This window comes from Electrophorus electricus, chromosome 21, assembly GCF_041902795.1.
Source record: "Electrophorus electricus isolate QZ-2024a chromosome 21, ASM4190279v1, whole genome shotgun sequence".
In the NCBI taxonomy this organism is placed as follows: domain Eukaryota; kingdom Metazoa; phylum Chordata; class Actinopteri; order Gymnotiformes; family Gymnotidae; genus Electrophorus; species Electrophorus electricus.
The window spans coordinates 260,001-282,500 of record NC_137517.1 but is presented as its reverse complement, the minus strand read 5'-3'; the positions used below and the strand labels follow the sequence as shown (position 1 = coordinate 282,500).

The window sequence follows — 22,500 nt, the reverse complement described above, 5'->3', positions numbered from 1 at the left end:
CATCACACACACACACCACACCATACCACACACACACCACACCACACCATACACACACCACACCACACACACACACACACACACCATACCACACACACACCACACCACACACCACAGCCCACACCATACCATACCACACACACACCACACTACACCACACACACACACACCATACCACACACACACACCACACCACACGCCACACACACACACACGCACCACACCACACGCCACACACACACACACACACACACACACACCACACCACACACCACACACATACACACACACACCACACCACACACCACACACAAACACACATACAGACACACACACACACCATACTACACACACACACACACACCACACCCCCCCCACACACACACCACATCACATCACACACACACACACACACACACACACACACACACCATACCACACACCACACACACACACACACACACACACACACACACACTATAATGAAGTCCTAGTAATATTGTGTAGCATCAGTGCAAAAAAAGAGACAGAAGACATTTTTGTTAACAAACAGGAAACACGCAGAATGGAACTCACGAAACAAGAGAAATAAACATACTGCTAACCCAAAATACACCCTAAAGACAAATTAGTAGACTAAATAAACACATATACAACAACTCAGCATGTTTAACACCACTAAAAATTTTAACTAATTAAAAGTATAAAAGTCTTGGCTGTGCTCTCAATCTCTCTCTCTCTCTCTCTCTCCCTCTCTCATCCTCTCTCTCTTTCCCTCTCTCGCAACCTCTCTCTCAATCAAATCAAATCAAATGTATTTATATAGTGCTTTTTACAGCAGATGTCACAAAGCAGCTTTACAAATGTCCATGTCCAAGCCCCCAGTGAACAAGCCAAGGGTGACAGTGATGAGGAAAAACTCTCTAGAGCAGGAGGAAGAAACCTTGAGGGGAACCAAGACTCAAAGGGGTGGGGGGGTCATCCTCCTCTGGCCTCCTCCATCCATCCATTCATTCACATCATCCATCCATCGTTCCATTCATCAATCCATCCATTCATTCACATCATCCATCCATCGCTCCATCCATCCATTGCTTCATCTATCCATCCATCCATCCACCCATCCACTCACCTTATCCATCCATCCATCCATCCATCTATCCATCGCATCATCCGTCCATTTGTGTGGGGGGGGAGTCCTAGTCTTGTCCTGATGGTGTGCATGTGTCTGAGACCATCCTGCACGAGAATGCCCATCAAAGGGCAACCGAGAAGTAGTTCGCTGGGTGGAGCTGTGGTGGGCTACAGAAGGGGACATCCCTCCCTCCCTCTCTCTCTCTCTCTCTCTCTCTCTCTCTGTCTCTCTCTCTCTTTCTCCAGCAGTGATGCATGCCACAGTATACACTAATAGAAGACTACAGTTAGGGTTAATAGAAAACTCTAGCTGAAAAATACCTCCCATAAGATTAAATCATGGTTATGTGGAATATGGTATTTCCATTTGAATAAATGTTTTTAAAGGTGATTTTAAGTCTGGATAAAACTCTCTTTCTTTTTCTTTCTTTCTCTCTCTCTCTCTCTCTCTCTCTCTCTCTCTCTCTCTCTCTCAGGAGGTCATTCAGGATTTTCAGGCTTCAGTGCTTCAAGTGTCTGACTCACCCTATGATGAGCAGTGAGTGGACACATGAAAACAAACACACACACACACACACACACACACACACACACACACACACACACACAGAGTAACTGTGGCTGTGTGTAGGGTAGCAGCGCAGATGCCCACTCTACACTATGAGATGCCCAGTGGCTACAATGGGGACTATGGAGCAGAGAGACTGCGTATCCCTGAAGGCCTGTTTGACCCCTCCAATGTCAAGGTAAAAAAAAAACAATCTCATAATCCCACAAAGCTTGGGGACTTCTTTGTATTTTTTTTACCATTTCATGTTATTTTATTAGATTATTCTAAAAGTGGAGACTGTGCCTTCAACAGTGACTGGGACCAGAGATGATTGTGAGATTGCAATAATAATAATAATAATAGTAGTAGTTAAAAATGAAATAATAATAATAATAATAATTATTATTATTATTATTAGTAGTAGTAGTAGTAGTAGTAGTAGTAGTATATTATTATTATTATTATTAGAAGTAGTAGTATATTATTATTATTATTATTAGTAGTAGTAGTAGTAGTAGTAGTAGTATATTATTATTATTATTATTATTATTATTAGTAGTAGTATTAGTAGTAGTACTAGTGTATTATTATTATTATTATTAGTAGTAGTAGTAGTAGTAATGTATTATTATTATTAGTAGTAGTAGTAGTAGTGCATTATTATTATTATCATTATTATTATTATTATTATTAGTAGTAGTAGTAGTAGTGTATTATTATTATTATTATTATTATTATTAGTAGTAGTAGTAGTAGTAGTAGTAGTGTATTCTTCTGCTTCTTCTTCTTCTTAGTAGTAGTAGTAGTTTATTATTATTATTATTATTAGTAGTAGTAGGGTATTATTATTATTATTAGTAGTAGTATTAGTAGTAGTAGTAGTAATAGTAGTATATTATTATGATTATTATGATTATTATTATTAGTAGTAGTAGTAGTAGTAATAGTAGTATATTATTATTATTTTTAGTAGTAGTAGTAGTTATAGTAGAAGTAGTAGTTTTCATGATCCCAAAGATGGAGGAGGGGGGATTACTTGAGGCAGCTTTGCGTTAGGGTTAGGGTTAGGGTTAGTTAGGGTTAGGGGTTAGAGTTAGGTTAGGGTCAGGGTTAGAGTTAGGGTTAGAGTTAGGGTTAGGGGTTGGGGTTAGAGTTAGGGGTTAGGCTTAAGTTAGGGTTAGGGTTAGAGTTAGGGTTAGAGTTAAGGTTAGAGTTAAGGTTAGGGGTCAGAGTTAGGGGTTAGGGTTAGGTTAGAACTGGACCTGTAGCAACCTGGTCCTGTAACAAACTGGACCTGTAACAATCTGGACCTGTAACAATGTGGATCTGTAGCAAGCTGGACCTGTAACAAACTGGACCTGTAGCAACTTGGACCTGTAACAAACTGGACCTGATACAAAGTGTATCTGTAGCAAAAACTGGACCTGTAACAAAGTGTATCTGTAGCAAAAACTGGACCTGTAACAAAGTGGATCTGTAACAAAGTGGACCTGTAACAAACTGGACCTGTAACAAACTAAACCTGTAGCAACCTGATCCTGTAAGAAACTGGGCCTGTAACAAACTGGACCTGTAGCAACCTGGACCTGTAACAATGTGGATCTGTAGCAATCTGGACCTGTAACAAACTGGACCTGTAGCAACCTGGACTTGTAACAAACTGGACCTGATACAAAGTGGATCTGTAGCAAAAACTGGACCTGTAACAAAGTGGATCTGTAACAAACTGGACCTGTAGCAACCAGGACCTGTAACAAACTGGACCTGTAACAAACTGGACCTGTAGCAACCTGGACCTGTAACAAACTGGACCTGTAGCAATCTGATCCTGTAACAAACTGGATCTGTAACAAACTGGACCTGTAGCAACCTGGACCTGTAAGAAACTGGACCTGTAGCAATCTGGTCCTGTAACAAACTGGACCTGTAACAAACTGGACCTGTAGCAAGCTGGACCTGTAAGAAACTGGACCTGTAGCAACCTGGTCCTGTAACAAACTGGACCTGTAACAAACTGGACCTGTAGCAAGCTGGACCTGTAAGAAACTGGACCTGTAGCAACCTGGTCCTGTAACAAACTGGACCTGTAACCAACTGGACCTGTAGCAAGCTGGACCTGTAACAAACTGGACCTGTAGCAACCTGGACCTGTAAAAAAGTGGGTCTGTAGCAACCTGGTCCTGTAACAAACTGGACCTGTAACAATGTGGATCTGTAGCAACCTGGACCTGTAACAAACTGGACCGGTAGCAACCTGGACCTGTAACAAATCTGGACCTGGAACAAAGTGTATCTGTAGCAAAAACTGTACCTGTAACAAAGTGGACCTGTAACAAACTGGACCTGTAGCAACCTGGACCTGTAACAAACTGGATCTGTAGCAAAAACTGGACCTGTAACAAAGTGGATCTGTAACAAAGTGGACCTGTAGCTACCTGGACCTGTAACAAACTGGACCTGAAACAAACTGGACCTGTAGCAACCAGGACCTGTAACAAACTGGACCTGTAACAAACTGGACCTGTAGCAACCTGGTCCTGTAACAAACTGGATCTGTAACAAACTGGACCTGTAGCAACCTGGACCTGTAAGAAACTGGACCTGTAAGAAACTGGACCTGTAGCAACCTGATCCTGTAACAAACTGGATCTGTAACAAACTGGACCTGTAGCAACCTGGACCTGTAAGAAACTGGACCTGTAGCAACCTGGTCCTGTAACAAACTGGACCTGTAACAAACTGGACCTGTAGCAAGCTGGACCTGTAAGAAACTGGACCTGTAGCAACCTGGTCCTGTAACAAACTGGACCTGTAACAAACTGGACCTGTAGCAAGCTGGACCTGTAACAAACTGGACCTGTAGCAACCTAGACCTGTAAAAAAGTGGGTCTGTAGCAACCTGGTCCTGTAACAAACTGGACCTGTAACAATGTGGATCTGTAGCAACCTGGACCTGTAACAAACTGGACCGGTAGCAACCTGGACCTGTAACAAACTGGACCTGGAACAAAGTGTATCTGTAGCAAAAACTGTACCTGTAACAAACTGGACCTGTAGCAACCTGGACCTGTAACAAACTGGACCTGTAGCAACCTGATCCTGTAACAAACTGGATCTGTAACAAACTGGACCTGTAGCAACCTGGACCTGTAACAAACTGGACCTGTAGCAAACTGGAACTGTAGCAACCTGGACCTGTAACAAACTGGAGCTGTAGCAACCTGGACCTGTAACAATGTGGATCTGTAGCAATCTGGACCTGTAACAAACTGGACCTGTAGCAACCTGGACTTGTAACAAACTGGACCTGATACAAAGTGGATCTGTAGCAAAAACTGGACCTGTAACAAAGTGGACCTGTAGCTACCTGGACCTGTAACAAACTGGACCTAAAACAAACTGGACCTGTAGCAACCAGGACCTGTAACAAACTGGACCTGTAACAAACTGGACCTGTAGCAACCTGGTCCTGTAACAAACTGGATCTGTAACAAACTGGACCTGTAGCAACCTGGACCTGTAAGAAACTGGACCTGTAAGAAACTGGACCTGTAGCAACCTGATCCTGTAACAAACTGGATCTGTAACAAACTGGACCTGTAGCAACCTGGACCTGTAAGAAACTGGACCTGTAGCAACCTGGTCCTGTAACAAACTGGACCTGTAACAAACTGGACCTGTAGCAAGCTGGACCTGTAAGAAACTGGACCTGTAGCAACCTGGTCCTGTAACAAACTGGACCTGTAACAAACTGGACCTGTAGCAAGCTGGACCTGTAACAAACTGGACCTGTAGCAACCTGGACCTGTAAAAAAGTGGGTCTGTAGCAACCTGGTCCTGTAACAAACTGGACCTGTAACAAACTGGACCTGTAACAATGTGGATCTGTAGCAACCTGGACCTGTAACAAACTGGACCGGTAGCAACCTGGACCTGTAACAAACTGGACCTGGAACAAAGTGTATCTGTAGCAAAAACTGTACCTGTAACAAAGTGGACCTGTAACAAACTGGACCTGTAGCAACCTGGTCCTATAACAAACTGGACCTGTAGCAACCTGATCCTGTAACAAACTGGATCTGTAACAAACTGGACTTGTAGCAACCTGGACCTGTAACAAACTGGACCTGTAGCAACCTGATCCTGTAACAAACTGGATCTGTAACAAACTGGACCTGTAGCAACCTGGACCTGTAACAAACTGGACCTGTAGCAAACTGGAACTGTAGCAACCTGGACCTGTAACAAACTGGAGCTGTAGCAACCTGGACCTGTAACAAAGTGTATCTGTAGCAAAAACTGGACCTGTAACAAAGTGTATCTGTAACAAAGTGGACCTGTAACAAACTGGACCTGTAACAAACTGGACCTGTAGCAACCTGGACCTGTAATAAACTGGACCTGTAACAAAGTGTATCTGTAGCAAAAACTGGACCTGTAACAAAGTGGATCTGTAACAACGTGGAACTGTAACAAACTGGACCTGTAGCAACCTGGACCTGTAACAAACTGGACCTCTAACAAAGTGTATCTGTAGCAAAAACTGGACCTGTAACAAAGTGGATCTGTAACAAAGTCGACCTGTAACAAACTGGACCTGTAGCAACCTGGACCTGTAACAACCTGGACCTGTAACAAAGTGTATCTGTAACAAAAACTGTACCTGATACAAAGTGGATCTGTAGCAAAAACTGGACCTGTAACAAAGTGGATCTGTAACAAACTGGACCTGTAACAAACTGGACCTGTAGCAAGCTGGACCTGTAAGAAACTGGACCTGTAGCAACCTGGTCCTGTAACAAACTGGACCTGTAACAAACTGGACCTGTAGCAAGCTGGACCTGTAACAAACTGGACCTGTAGCAACCTGGACCTGTAAAAAAGTGGGTCTGTAGCAACCTGGTCCTGTAACAAACTGGACCTGTAACAAACTGGACCTGTAACAATGTGGACCTGTAGCAACCTGGACCTGTAACAAACTGGACCTGTAGCAACCTGATCCTGTAACAAACTGGATCTGTAACAAACTGGACCTGTAGCAACCTGGACCTGTAACAAACTGGACCTGTAGCAAACTGGAACTGTAGCAACCTGGACCTGTAACAAACTGGAGCTGTAGCAACCTGGACCTGTAACAATGTGGATCTGTAGCAATCTGGACCTGTAACAAACTGGACCTGTAGCAACCTGGACTTGTAACAAACTGGACCTGATACAAAGTGGATCTGTAGCAAAAACTGGACCTGTAACAAAGTGAATCTGTAACAAAGTGGACCTGTAGCTACCTGGACCTGTAACAAACTGGACCTAAAACAAACTGGACCTGTAGCAACCAGGACCTGTAACAAACTGGACCTGTAACAAACTGGACCTGTAGCAACCTGGTCCTGTAACAAACTGGATCTGTAACAATCTGGACCTGTAGCAACCTGGACCTGTAAGAAACTGGACCTGTAAGAAACTGGACCTGTAGCAACCTGATCCTGTAACAAACTGGATCTGTAACAAACTGGACCTGTAGCAACCTGGACCTGTAAGAAACTGGACCTGTAGCAACCTGGTCCTGTAACAAACTGGACCTGTAACAAACTGGACCTGTAGCAAGCTGGACCTGTAAGAAACTGGACCTGTAGCAACCTGGTCCTGTAACAAACTGGACCTGTAACAAACTGGACCTGTAGCAAGCTGGACCTGTAACAAACTGGACCTGTAGCAACCTGGACCTGTAAAAAAGTGGGTCTGTAGCAACCTGGTCCTGTAACAAACTGGACCTGTAACAAACTGGACCTGTAACAATGTGGATCTGTAGCAACCTGGACCTGTAACAAACTGGACCGGTAGCAACCTGGACCTGTAACAAACTGGACCTGGAACAAAGTGTATCTGTAGCAAAAACTGTACCTGTAACAAAGTGGACCTGTAACAAACTGGACCTGTAGCAACCTGGTCCTATAACAAACTGGACCTGTAGCAACCTGATCCTGTAACAAACTGGATCTGTAACAAACTGGACCTGTAGCAACCTGGACCTGTAACAAACTGGACCTGTAGCAAAGTGGAACTGTAGCAACCTGGACCTGTAACAAACTGGAGCTGTAGCAACCTGGACCTGTAACAAAGTGTATCTGTAGCAAAAACTGGACCTGTAACAAAGTGGATCTGTAACAACGTGGACCTGTAACAAACTGGACCTGTAGCAACCTGGACCTGTAACAAACTGGACCTGTAACAAAGTGTATCTGTAGCAAAAACTGGACCTGTAACAAAGTGGATCTGTAACAAAGTCGACCTGTAACAAACTGGACTTGTAGCAACCTGGACCTGTAACAAACTGGACCTGTAACAAGGTGTATCTGTAGCAAAAACTGTACCTGATACAAAGTGGATCTGTAGCAAAAACTGGACCTGTAACAAAGTGGATCTGTAACAAACTGGACCTGTAACAAAGTGGATCTGTAACAAACTGGACCTGTAACAAACTGGACCTGTAACAAACTGGACCTGTAGCAAGCTGGACCTGTAACAAACTGGACCTGTAGCAACCTGGACTTGTAAAAAAGTGGGTCTGTAGCAACCTGGTCCTGTAACAAACTGGACCTGTAACAAACTGGACCTGTAACAATGTGGATCTGTAGCAACCTGGACCTGTAACAAACTGGACCGGTAGCGACCTGGACCTGTAACAAACTGGACCTGGAACAAAGTGTATCTCTAGCAAAAACTGTACCTGTAACAAAGTGGACCTGTAACAAACTGGACCTGTAGCAACCTGGTCCTGTAACAAACTGGACCTGTAACCAACTGGACCTGTAGCAAGCTGGACCTGTAACAAACTGGACCTGTAGCAACCTGGACCTGTAAAAAAGTGGGTCTGTAGCAACCTGGTCCTGTAACAAACTGGACCTGTAACAATGTGGATCTGTAGCAACCTGGACCTGTAACAAACTGGACCGGTAGCAACCTGGACCTGTAACAAATCTGGACCTGGAACAAAGTGTATCTGTAGCAAAAACTGTACCTGTAACAAAGTGGACCTGTAACAAACTGGACCTGTAGCAACCTGGACCTGTAACAAACTGGATCTGTAGCAAAAACTGGACCTGTAACAAAGTGGATCTGTAACAAAGTGGACCTGTAGCTACCTGGACCTGTAACAAACTGGACCTGAAACAAACTGGACCTGTAGCAACCAGGACCTGTAACAAACTGGACCTGTAACAAACTGGACCTGTAGCAACCTGGTCCTGTAACAAACTGGATCTGTAACAAACTGGACCTGTAGCAACCTGGACCTGTAAGAAACTGGACCTGTAAGAAACTGGACCTGTAGCAACCTGATCCTGTAACAAACTGGATCTGTAACAAACTGGACCTGTAGCAACCTGGACCTGTAAGAAACTGGACCTGTAGCAACCTGGTCCTGTAACAAACTGGACCTGTAACAAACTGGACCTGTAGCAAGCTGGACCTGTAAGAAACTGGACCTGTAGCAACCTGGTCCTGTAACAAACTGGACCTGTAACAAACTGGACCTGTAGCAAGCTGGACCTGTAACAAACTGGACCTGTAGCAACCTGGACCTGTAAAAAAGTGGGTCTGTAGCAACCTGGTCCTGTAACAAACTGGACCTGTAACAATGTGGATCTGTAGCAACCTGGACCTGTAACAAACTGGACCGGTAGCAACCTGGACCTGTAACAAACTGGACCTGGAACAAAGTGTATCTGTAGCAAAAACTGTACCTGTAACAAAGTGGACCTGTAACAAACTGGACCTGTAGCAACATGGACCTGTAGCAACCAGGTCCTATAACAAACTGGACCTGTAGCAACCTGATCCTGTAACAAACTGGATCTGTAACAAACTGGACCTGTAGCAACCTGGACCTGTAACAAACTGGACCTGTAGCAACCTGATCCTGTAACAAACTGGATCTGTAACAAACTGGACCTGTAGCAACCTGGACCTGTAACAAACTGGACCTGTAGCAAACTGGAACTGTAGCAACCTGGACCTGTAACAAACTGGAGCTGTAGCAACCTGGACCTGTAACAATGTGGATCTGTAGCAATCTGGACCTGTAACAAACTGGACCTGTAGCAACCTGGACTTGTAACAAACTGGACCTGATACAAAGTGGATCTGTAGCAAAAACTGGACCTGTAACAAAGTGGACCTGTAGCTACCTGGACCTGTAACAAACTGGACCTAAAACAAACTGGACCTGTAGCAACCAGGACCTGTAACAAACTGGACCTGTAACAAACTGGACCTGTAGCAACCTGGTCCTGTAACAAACTGGATCTGTAACAAACTGGACCTGTAGCAACCTGGACCTGTAAGAAACTGGACCTGTAAGAAACTGGACCTGTAGCAACCTGATCCTGTAACAAACTGGATCTGTAACAAACTGGACCTGTAGCAACCTGGACCTGTAAGAAACTGGACCTGTAGCAACCTGGTCCTGTAACAAACTGGACCTGTAACAAACTGGACCTGTAGCAAGCTGGACCTGTAAGAAACTGGACCTGTAGCAACCTGGTCCTGTAACAAACTGGACCTGTAACAAACTGGACCTGTAGCAAGCTGGACCTGTAACAAACTGGACCTGTAGCAACCTGGACCTGTAAAAAAGTGGGTCTGTAGCAACCTGGTCCTGTAACAAACTGGACCTGTAACAAACTGGACCTGTAACAATGTGGATCTGTAGCAACCTGGACCTGTAACAAACTGGACCGGTAGCAACCTGGACCTGTAACAAACTGGACCTGGAACAAAGTGTATCTGTAGCAAAAACTGTACCTGTAACAAAGTGGACCTGTAACAAACTGGACCTGTAGCAACCTGGTCCTATAACAAACTGGACCTGTAGCAACCTGATCCTGTAACAAACTGGATCTGTAACAAACTGGACTTGTAGCAACCTGGACCTGTAACAAACTGGACCTGTAGCAACCTGATCCTGTAACAAACTGGATCTGTAACAAACTGGACCTGTAGCAACCTGGACCTGTAACAAACTGGACCTGTAGCAAACTGGAACTGTAGCAACCTGGACCTGTAACAAACTGGAGCTGTAGCAACCTGGACCTGTAACAAAGTGTATCTGTAGCAAAAACTGGACCTGTAACAAAGTGTATCTGTAACAAAGTGGACCTGTAACAAACTGGACCTGTAACAAACTGGACCTGTAGCAACCTGGACCTGTAATAAACTGGACCTGTAACAAAGTGTATCTGTAGCAAAAACTGGACCTGTAACAAAGTGGATCTGTAACAACGTGGAACTGTAACAAACTGGACCTGTAGCAACCTGGACCTGTAACAAACTGGACCTCTAACAAAGTGTATCTGTAGCAAAAACTGGACCTGTAACAAAGTGGATCTGTAACAAAGTCGACCTGTAACAAACTGGACCTGTAGCAACCTGGACCTGTAACAACCTGGACCTGTAACAAAGTGTATCTGTAACAAAAACTGTACCTGATACAAAGTGGATCTGTAGCAAAAACTGGACCTGTAACAAAGTGGATCTGTAACAAACTGGACCTGTAACAAACTGGACCTGTAGCAAGCTGGACCTGTAAGAAACTGGACCTGTAGCAACCTGGTCCTGTAACAAACTGGACCTGTAACAAACTGGACCTGTAGCAAGCTGGACCTGTAACAAACTGGACCTGTAGCAACCTGGACCTGTAAAAAAGTGGGTCTGTAGCAACCTGGTCCTGTAACAATGTGGACCTGTAACAAACTGGACCTGTAACAATGTGGATCTGTAGCAACCTGGACCTGTAGCAACCTGGACCTGTAACAAACTGGACCTGTAGCAAACTGGAACTGTAGCAACCTGGACCTGTAAAAAAGTGGACCTGTAACAAACTGGACCTGTAACAATGTGGACCTGTAGCAACCTGGACCTGTAACAAACTGGACCTGTAGCAACCTGATCCTGTAACAAACTGGATCTGTAACAAACTGGACCTGTAGCAACCTGGACCTGTAACAAACTGGACCTGTAGCAAACTGGAACTGTAGCAACCTGGACCTGTAACAAACTGGAGCTGTAGCAACCTGGACCTGTAACAATGTGGATCTGTAGCAATCTGGACCTGTAACAAACTGGACCTGTAGCAACCTGGACTTGTAACAAACTGGACCTGATACAAAGTGGATCTGTAGCAAAAACTGGACCTGTAACAAAGTGAATCTGTAACAAAGTGGACCTGTAGCTACCTGGACCTGTAACAAACTGGACCTAAAACAAACTGGACCTGTAGCAACCAGGACCTGTAACAAACTGGACCTGTAACAAACTGGACCTGTAGCAACCTGGTCCTGTAACAAACTGGATCTGTAACAATCTGGACCTGTAGCAACCTGGACCTGTAAGAAACTGGACCTGTAAGAAACTGGACCTGTAGCAACCTGATCCTGTAACAAACTGGATCTGTAACAAACTGGACCTGTAGCAACCTGGACCTGTAAGAAACTGGACCTGTAGCAACCTGGTCCTGTAACAAACTGGACCTGTAACAAACTGGACCTGTAGCAAGCTGGACCTGTAAGAAACTGGACCTGTAGCAACCTGGTCCTGTAACAAACTGGACCTGTAACAAACTGGACCTGTAGCAAGCTGGACCTGTAACAAACTGGACCTGTAGCAACCTGGACCTGTAAAAAAGTGGGTCTGTAGCAACCTGGTCCTGTAACAAACTGGACCTGTAACAAACTGGACCTGTAACAATGTGGATCTGTAGCAACCTGGACCTGTAACAAACTGGACCGGTAGCAACCTGGACCTGTAACAAACTGGACCTGGAACAAAGTGTATCTGTAGCAAAAACTGTACCTGTAACAAAGTGGACCTGTAACAAACTGGACCTGTAGCAACCTGGTCCTATAACAAACTGGACCTGTAGCAACCTGATCCTGTAACAAACTGGATCTGTAACAAACTGGACCTGTAGCAACCTGGACCTGTAACAAACTGGACCTGTAGCAAAGTGGAACTGTAGCAACCTGGACCTGTAACAAACTGGAGCTGTAGCAACCTGGACCTGTAACAAAGTGTATCTGTAGCAAAAAGTGGACCTGTAACAAAGTGTATCTGTAACAAAGTGGACCTGTAACAAACTGGACCTGTAATAAACTGGACCTGTAGCAACCTGGACCTGTAATAAACTGGACCTGTAACAAAGTGTATCTGTAGCAAAAACTGGACCTGTAACAAAGTGGATCTGTAACAACGTGGACCTGTAACAAACTGGACCTGTAGCAACCTGGACCTGTAACAAACTGGACCTGTAACAAAGTGTATCTGTAGCAAAAACTGGACCTGTAACAAAGTGGATCTGTAACAAAGTCGACCTGTAACAAACTGGAATTGTAGCAACCTGGACCTGTAACAAACTGGACCTGTAACAAGGTGTATCTGTAGCAAAAACTGTACCTGATACAAAGTGGATCTGTAGCAAAAACTGGACCTGTAACAAAGTGGATCTGTAACAAACTGGACCTGTAACAAACTGGACCTGTAGCAAGCTGGACCTGTAAGAAACTGGACCTGTAGCAACCTGGTCCTGTAACAAACTGGACCTGTAACAAACTGGACCTGTAGCAAGCTGGACCTGTAACAAACTGGACCTGTAGCAACCTGGACTTGTAAAAAAGTGGGTCTGTAGCAACCTGGTCCTGTAACAAACTGGACCTGTAACAAACTGGACCTGTAACAATGTGGATCTGTAGCAACCTGGACCTGTAACAAACTGGACCGGTAGCGACCTGGACCTGTAACAAACTGGACCTGGAACAAAGTGTATCTCTAGCAAAAACTGTACCTGTAACAAAGTGGACCTGTAACAAACTGGACCTGTAGCAACCTGGACCTGTAGCAACCTGGTCCTATAACAAACTGGACCTGTAGCAACCTGATCCTGTAACAAACTGGATCTGTAACAAACTGGACTTGTAGCAACCTGAACGTGTAACAAACTGGACCTGTAGCAACCTGATCCTGTAACAAACTGGATCTGTAACAAACTGGACCTGTAGCAACCTGGACCTGTAACAAACTGGACCTGTAGCAAACTGGAACTGTAGCAACCTGGACCTGTAACAAACTGGAGCTGTAGCAACCTGGTCCTGTAACAAACTGGACCTGTAACAAACTGGACCTGTAACAATGTGGATCTGTAGCAACCTGGACCTGTAACAAACTGGACCGGTAGTGACCTGGACCTGTAACAAACTGGACCTGGAACAAAGTGTATCTGTAGCAAAAACTGTACCTGTAACAAAGTGGACCTGTAACAAACTGGACCTGTAGCAACCTGGACCTGTAGCAACCTGGTCCTATAACAAACTGGACCTGTAGCAACCTGATCCTGTAACAAAGTGTATCTGTAACAAAGTGGACCTGTAACAAACTGGACCTGTAACAAACTGGACCTGTAGCAACCTGGACCTGTAACAAACTGGACCTGTAACAAAGTGTATCTGTAGCAAAAACTGGACCTGTAACAAAGTGGATCTGTAACAACGTGGACCTGTAACAAACTGGACCTGTAGCAACCTGGACCTGTAACAAACTGGACCTGTAACAAAGTGTATCTGTAGCAAAAACTGGACCTGTAACAAAGTGGATCTGTAACAAAGTCGACCTGTAACAAACTGGACCTGTAGCAACTTGGACCTGTAACAAACTGGACCTGTAACAAAGTGTATCTGTAGCAAAAACTGTACCTGATACAAAGTGGATCTGTAGCAAAAACTGGACCTGTAACAAAGTGGATCTGTAACAAAGTGGACCTGTAAAAAACTGGACCTGTAACAATGTGGATCTGTAGCAAAAACTACCTGTAACAAAGTGGACCTGTAACAAACTGGACCTGTAACAAACTGGACCTGTAGCAACCTGGACCTGTAACAAACTGGACCTGTAACAAAGTGTATCTGTAGCAAAAACTGTACCTGTAACAAAGTGGACCTGTAACAAACTGGACCTGTAGCAACCTGGACCTGTAAAAAAGTGGATCTGTAGCAACCTGGACCTGTAACAAACTGGACCTGTAACAAAGTGTATCTGTAGCAAAAACTGGACCTGTAACAAAGTGGATCTGTAACAAAGTGGACCTGTAGCAACCTGGACCTGTAACAAACTGGTCCTGTAACAAAGTGTATCTGTAGCAAAAACTGGACCTGTATCAAGTGGATCTGTAACAAAGTGGACCTGTAACAAACTGGACCTGTAACAAACTGGACCTGTAGCAACCTGGACCTGTAACAAAGTGTATCTGTAGCAAAAACTGGACCTGTAACAAACTGGACCTGTAGCAACCTGGACCTGTAACAAACTGGACCTGTAACAAAGTGGATCTGTAGCAAAAACTGGACCTGTAACAAAGTGGATCTGTAACAAAGTGGACCTGTAACAAACTGGACCTGTAACAAAGTATCTGTAGCAACAACTGTACCTGTAACAAAGTGGACCTGTAACAAACTGGACCTGTAGCAACCTGGACCTGTAGCAACCTGGTCCTGTAGCAACCTGGACCTGTAGCAACCTGATCCTGTAACAAACTGGATCTGTAACAAACTGGACCTGTAGCAACCTGGACCTGTAACAAACTGGACCTGTAGCAACCTGATCCTGTAACAAACTGGATCTGTAACAAACTGGACCTGTAGCAACCTGGACCTGTAACAAACTGGACCTGTAACAAAGTGTATCTGTAGCAAAAACTGGACCTGTAACAAAGTGGATCTGTAACAAAGTGGACCTGTAACAAACTGGACCTGTAACAAACTGGACCTGTAACAAACTGGTCCTGTAACAAAGTGTATCTGTAGCAAAACTGGACCTGTAACAAAGTGGACCTGTAACAAACTGGACCTGTAACAAACTGGACCTGTAGCAACCTGGACCTGTAACAAACTGGACCTGTAACAAAGTATATCTGTAGCAAAAACTGGACCTGTAACAAAGTGGATCTGTAACAAAGTGGACCTGTAACAAACTGGACCTGTAGCACCCTGGACCTGTAACAAACTGGACCTGTAACAAACTGGACCTGTAACAAAGTGGATCTGTAGCAACCTGGGCTGCTGACGAATGTTGCTGAAGAGCTTTTTAAAGAGACCCAATCACACCAGTGTCTCAGCAGCTAATCAGGTCCAGCTCAGCCTCCTCATTTCACCTACAAAAATAAGTCAGACGGCCAACACGGCCACCACCCCTGCACACACACGCACACACACACACGCACACACACACACACACACACACACACACACACACACACACACTCAAAACATACACGCATTTCTACACTAAATAATATCCCGATAGCTGAGGAGCAGTGAGCTCCCTACACTTTTAACACTTTGAAATGATTAAATCTAAAATGAAAATAAATAAATTAATTAATGAAATAAACTGTTTCCTATTTAGCTAATTGTGTTTTTGTTTGCTATGTGTGAATAGCATGTTCAGCTTCCCTAGCTGTTTAGATTTAGAATTTAGATGTGGTCTCGTTTCCTGCTTGCAGGGTTTGTCTGGGAACACCATGCTGGGAGTTGGTCATGTGGTCACGACCAGCATCGGAATGTGTGACATTGACATCAGACCTGTAAGTTGTGACTGTGTGTGTGTGTGTGTGTGTGTGTGTGTGTGTGTGTGTGTGTGTGTGAGTGTGCGTTTGTGTGTGTGTGTATGTGTGTGTCTGGCTGGCTGACTCAGAGTATATAAACATTACAATGATACAACTGTAGGATATTTATTTATTTAAAATGTTGATGTGTGTGCAGTTTATAAATGTTGATACCTGTGTGTGTAGGGTTATAAATGTTGATACCTGTGTATGTGTAGTTTATAAATGTTGATACCTGTGTGTGTAGGGTTATAAATGTTGATACCTGTGTGTAGGGTTTATAAATGTTGATACCTGTGTGTGTGTAGTTTATAAATGTTGATACCTGTGTATGTGTAGTTTATAAATGTTGATACCTGTGTGTGTGTAGTTTATAAATGTTGATAACTGTGTGTGTGTAGTTTATACATGTTGATAACTGTGTGTGTGTAGTGTATAAATGTTGATAATTGTGTGTGTAGGGTTTGTATGGAAGTGTCATTGTAACAGGTGGAAACACTTTGCTACAAGGATTCACTGAAAGACTCAACAGAGAGCTTTCACAAAAAGCACCACCGGTGAGACCACACACACACACACACACACACACACACACACACACACACACACACACACACACACACACACAACTTTCACAAAAAGCACCACACATACACACGCACACACACACACACACACACACACACACACACACACACAGCTTTCACAAAAAGCACCACTGGTGAGACCACACACACACACACACACACACACACACACACACACACACACACACACACAGCTTTCACAAAAACCACCACACACACACACACACACACACACACACACACACACACACACATCTTTTACAAAAAGCACCACTGGTGAGACCACACACACACACACACACACAGAGCTTTCACAAAAAGCACCACTGGTGAGACCACACATACACCACACACACACACAGACACACACACACACATATACATATAGAAGCACAAGTATGTATGCATACACATGCAAACATGCATAGATGCCACACATGCATACACACACAATAAAATTAAGAATTTTCTCAGTAACTCAATTACTGGTTCTCATCCCTGTCTTTATTCTCTCTAGTTTGGAATATTACAGTGTCTTTATTCTACCTAGTCTAGATTATTGCAGTGTCTTTATTCTACCTAGTCTAGATTATTGCAGTGTTTTTATTCCATATAATCTATATTATTGCAGTGTCTTTATTCAACCCAGTCTAGATTATTGCAGTGTCTTTATTCCACCTAGTCTATATTATTTGAGTGTCTTTATTCCATCTAGACTAGATTATTGCAGCATCTTTATTCTATCTAGTCTAGATTATTTCAGTGTCTTTATCCCATCTAGCCTAGATTATTGCAGTGTAATTATTCGAAATAGTCTACATTATTGCAGTGTCTTTATTTTATCTAGTCTAGATTATTTCAGTGTCTTTATTCCATCTAGTCTAGATTATTGCAGTGTAATTATTCTATCTAGTCTACATTATTGCAGTGTCTTTATTCCATCTAGACTATATTATTTCAGTGTCTTTATTATATCTAGTATATATTATTGCAGGGTCTTTATTCCATCTAGTCTAGATTATTTCAGTGACTTTATTCTATCTAGTCTAGATAATTGCAGTGTATTTATTCTATCTAGTCTAGATTATTGCAGTCTTTATACTATCTAGTATATATTATTGCAGTGTCTTTATTCCTAGACTAAATTATTTCAGTGTCTTTATTCCATCTAGTCTAGATTATTCCAGTGTCTTTATTCTATCTACTCTATATTTTGCAGTGTCTTTATTTCATCTAGTCTAGATTATTGCAGTGTATTTATTCCATCTAGACTAGATTATTGCAGTGTCTTTATTCCATATAATCTATATTATTGCGGTGTCTTTATTCAACCTAGTCTAGATTATTGCAGTTTCTTATTCCACCTAGTCTAGATTATTTGGGTGTCTTTATTCTAATATAGATTATTGTAGTGTCTTTATTCCATCTAGTCTGTATTATTTCAGTGTCTTTATTTCATCTAAAATTGCCACATTGTCCTCCATATGTAACGTAAGCAAAGTCAGACGTTTGCGGATAAAAGGCAGGAGTTTTATTATTATCCGGATCTGTAGGGGTTAAACTAGCCAGGGTCAGAACCAGAGAGATGCAGTCAAGGGTAAACACAATCATTGAGGAAAACAGTCCAAGTCCAAAAAAACGTAGAGCAAAACCACAGGCAGACAAATCCACCACAGGGTAGGCAAAAATCAGAATAGAAAGTAATGGGAAAACTGGTTCAAAAATACAGGAGATCAAAAACAGGAAAAGAACACTCGGTATGCTCAGGTAAACTGGAGGCAACAGCAAGGACCTGTAACGTCTTAGGATGGCGTATATATCTGGGAAACAGGTGAACTCAATAAGCAGGTGATGAGGATCTGGTGAACTGTCGATGATTGGATGAGTCACTCTCCTGGAGACTGCATGATGGGTATTGTAGTTTGTTTGGGTGTCATGTGGCTTGACACCATGAGCCCCCTAACTCTGGTCTTAAGACATTTCAGCATATGTAACAGTGAGGGTTCTCAACCGCACCATGAGATCACATGACTCCCACACTCATACACATTCACTGGCTACCTGTTAAGTCTCTTGTGTAAGATCTTGTGTACAAAATGTGAACTGCACGTCAGCTTATGGGCTACAGTCTGTAATTGTACATCTACAAAATTAACAACTGTGAGAGGTGTGGATGATTATATATATATATATATATACTCCAATGTTTTCTTAAATCAGCATCTCCACATGTACAGCAGCCATTCCATTCAAGTGTTTGTTGAATTCCTTCACAGACAAACCTCATTCTACTTAATGAGATGCTGAATAGGTGATCATCTTAACAAAATCCTGCTGCTGCCATCAGTGTTCTCTTGTTATAGAACCAGCTGGATGGCCCATAAAGTAAGTGTAGTCAAAATACAGCTACAGACCATGCCAAGAGAGTTGAAAAGAAAGGTTCTTAATGAGGAAAAGAAGGGTTGAATTGTAGCTTTACTGGCAGGGGGATACAGTGAGTATCAGGTTGCATCCTTGAAAAATCTTGAAAATTTCAAAAACTGTGGTTCATAAGAACAAGGTCAAGCAGCAAACACACGGGACATCAACAGCTACAGACTGGCAGAGGTCGAAAACGACTCTCTACTGACCGTGATGATCACCACCTCATTCGAATGTCATTTAATAATCTAAGATGATGTCAAGTGACCTACAAAAATAATGGCATGCGGCAGCTGGGGTGAATTGCACAGCGAGGACGGTTAGAAACAGGCTTCTGGAGGCAGGGCTGAAGTCGTGCAAATCTAGAAAAAAGCCCTTCATCAATGAGAAGCAAAGAAGAGCCAGACTGAAGTTTGTGAAAGACCATAAGGACTGGACCGTAGAGGACTGGAGTAAGGTCATCTTCTCTGATGAGTGCAGTTTTCAGCTTTGTCCAACACCTGGTCATGTAATGGTTAGACGGAGACCTGGAGAGGCCTACAAGCCAGAGTGCCTCGCACCCACTGTGAAATTTGGTGCAGGATCGGTGATGATCTGAGGGTGTTTCAGCAAGGCTGTAATCGGGCAGATTTGTCTTTGTGAAGGACACATGAATCAAGCCACTTACAAAACTGTGCTGGAAGAAAACTTGCTTCCTTCTGCTCTGACAATGTTCCCCAACTCTGATGACTGGTTTATTCAACAGGACAATGCTCCATGTCACACAGCCAGGCCAATTAAAGTGTGGATGAGGGACCACTAGATCAAGAGCCTATCATGGCCAGCCCAATCTCCAGACCTGAACCCCATTGAAAACCTCTGGAATGTGATCAAGAGGAAGATGGATGGTCACAAGCCATCAAACAAAGCCGAGCTCCTGGAATTTCTGTGCCAGGAGTGGCTTAAAGTTACCCGGCAGCAATGTGAGAGACTGGTGGAAAGCATGTCAAGACGCATGAAAGCTGTGATTTGAAAAGCATGAAAAGCTATGGAGTTTGGAGTTATTCCACCAAATATTGATTTCTTGACTCATCCTAAGTTGAAATATTAGTACTGTCTTGTTTATAAATGAATATGAGCTTGTTTTCTTTGCATTATTTGTGGTCTGAAATTTCTATAAGTGTTTTGTTATTTTGACCATTGGTCATTTTCATAAAAAACATGCTCTAAAATACAGTATTTTTATCTGGAATTTGGAAGAAATGTTGCGAGTAGTTTATAGAATAAAACAAACTGCTCAGCCTGGTCAAACAAACCCATCAATTGTAAAACTAGAGAAACAATTTTGTAGTGGTGTCTTTTGTTCTCCCCCTGAGCTATATATTTATATTTTAGTTCCTCCCGCATTTCTTGGTGCATTGGGCAACAAGCACTCTCCAACGGGTCCCATCGGCTGCAGCGTCTCTGGCTTCGTCCAATGAGCGTATGTCAATAGTTTTTAGGCGATGAAGGCTGATCTCCAGATGGTTTTGGGTCGGCCTTGCTTTCGCTTTCCTCCTGTCGGTGTCCAGTGTACAGCTGCCTTTGAGATGCGTTTGTCTGGAAGACGTAGGAGATGACCAGCGAGGTGCATTCTGCGTTCGGTGACGATTTCTTCCAGCTTCCGCAATCCACTCCATTGAAGAACTTCCTCATTGGTAATTCTGTCCGTATACGAGATACCCAATATTCGGCAGACGCACCATTGATGGAAAACGTTTAGTTTCTGGGCGATCCTCTTTGTGTTCCTCCAGGTTTCACTGGCATAAATGGTGGTTGGGATGACGATCGTGGAGTACAGACCCATTTTGATTCCTGTATTGATTGTTGTTGAGGACCAGATGCGGCGTAGACGCTGGAACACACCTGCCGCCTTTCCGATCCTACAGTGAACGTCCGCTTCTGAGCCATCGTCATTATTGGATACTATGCTGCCGAGATATGTGAACTCGTCGATGTCCTCCACCGTTTGCTGCCCAATAGTTATCTGTCCCTTGGTTTGACGATTCACCCGCATGACCTTGGTTTTGTCTGTGTTAATGCGCAAGCCAACCTTTTCCGCTTCGCCCTCAAGGCATGTTGTCATGGATTGTAGAGCCGGTTTTGTAGTGCCTAGCAAGGCAATGTCGTCTGCGAAATCGAGATCAGTGAGATGAGATCCGTTTGTCCAAGGGATTTCAGTCACTGGGCTCATCATCACCTTTTTCATGACGTAGTCGACTGTGAGCAAAAAGAGAATTGGCGACAGGATACATCCTTGCTTGACTCCGGTTTCGATGTTGAAGAAGTCTGTGTAGCCATCGTCTGTCCTGACGCAGCAGCTAGAGCTGATATATAGGTTCTGGAAGACGTTGACAAACCGTTGTGGAATGCCATAGGCTCATAAAATTTTCCACAAGGAGCCCCTGTGGACGCTATCAAAAGCCTTTTTGAAGTCGATAAAGTTGATGAGCAGGGGGCGCTGGAATTCAATGCACTGTTCGATGATATTACGAAGCGTGTAAATCTGCTCAGTGCACGATCGGCCCGCTCTGAATCCGGCTTGCTCTTCCCGGAGAATTTCGTCCACTGAATTGTTGTAGGCTCCATAATAGAACGCTGCAGAAGACTTTCCCAGGAACCGAGAGGAGTGTAATGCCCCGCCAATTGTTGCAGTCAGCGGTATTGCCTTTCTTGGGGAGTTTAACGATTACTCCTTTTCTCCAGTCACTTGGAACGCTCTGATCTTGCCAGCACTTATTGAGCAGCACTGTGAAGGTGTTTACAATTGCGTCTCCACCGTGCTTTAGCATTTCTGGTGCTATCTCGTCTAGGCCGGGTGCTTTGTTGGCTTTGAGTGTTTGAATAGCCACCTTAGTTTCCTTGATAGTGATTAGATCAAGATTAACTAGCAGGTCTGGAGGTGGCGGTGTGGCGCCAAAGTCATAGGTGTTGGCAGGGGTGGGCTGGTTTAAGGTTTCCTTGAAGTGTTCTACCCAGTGTGCGTCTTGTTCTTCTCTGGTGAGCAGAAACACCCCGTCCTTGTTTTTGATGGGTGCACTTGAGTTGCTCCATGCCCCAGTAAACTCTCGTACAATGTGGTACAGTATCTTATTGTCATCCTTGCTAGCCGCCTCATGTGCTTTGGCTCCTTTGCATTCCAA

The 22,500-nt window shown here is 43.7% G+C and overlaps 1 protein-coding gene across 2 annotated transcripts in view; it reads left to right on the top strand.

The window, feature by feature from the left end:
• actl6b (actin-like 6B) overlaps nt 1-22,500 on the top strand; it is a 45,588-nt gene that overhangs the window by 18,968 nt on the left and 4,120 nt on the right. For both annotated transcript variants that reach the window (XM_035521504.2, XM_035521503.2), the window contains exons 9-12: nt 1,611-1,672; nt 1,766-1,880; nt 16,230-16,310; nt 16,793-16,888. In XM_035521504.2, the coding sequence (XP_035377397.1) occupies nt 1,611-1,672; nt 1,766-1,880; nt 16,230-16,310; nt 16,793-16,888 (354 nt within the window). The remainder of the gene's footprint in view (nt 1-1,610; nt 1,673-1,765; nt 1,881-16,229; nt 16,311-16,792; nt 16,889-22,500) is intronic.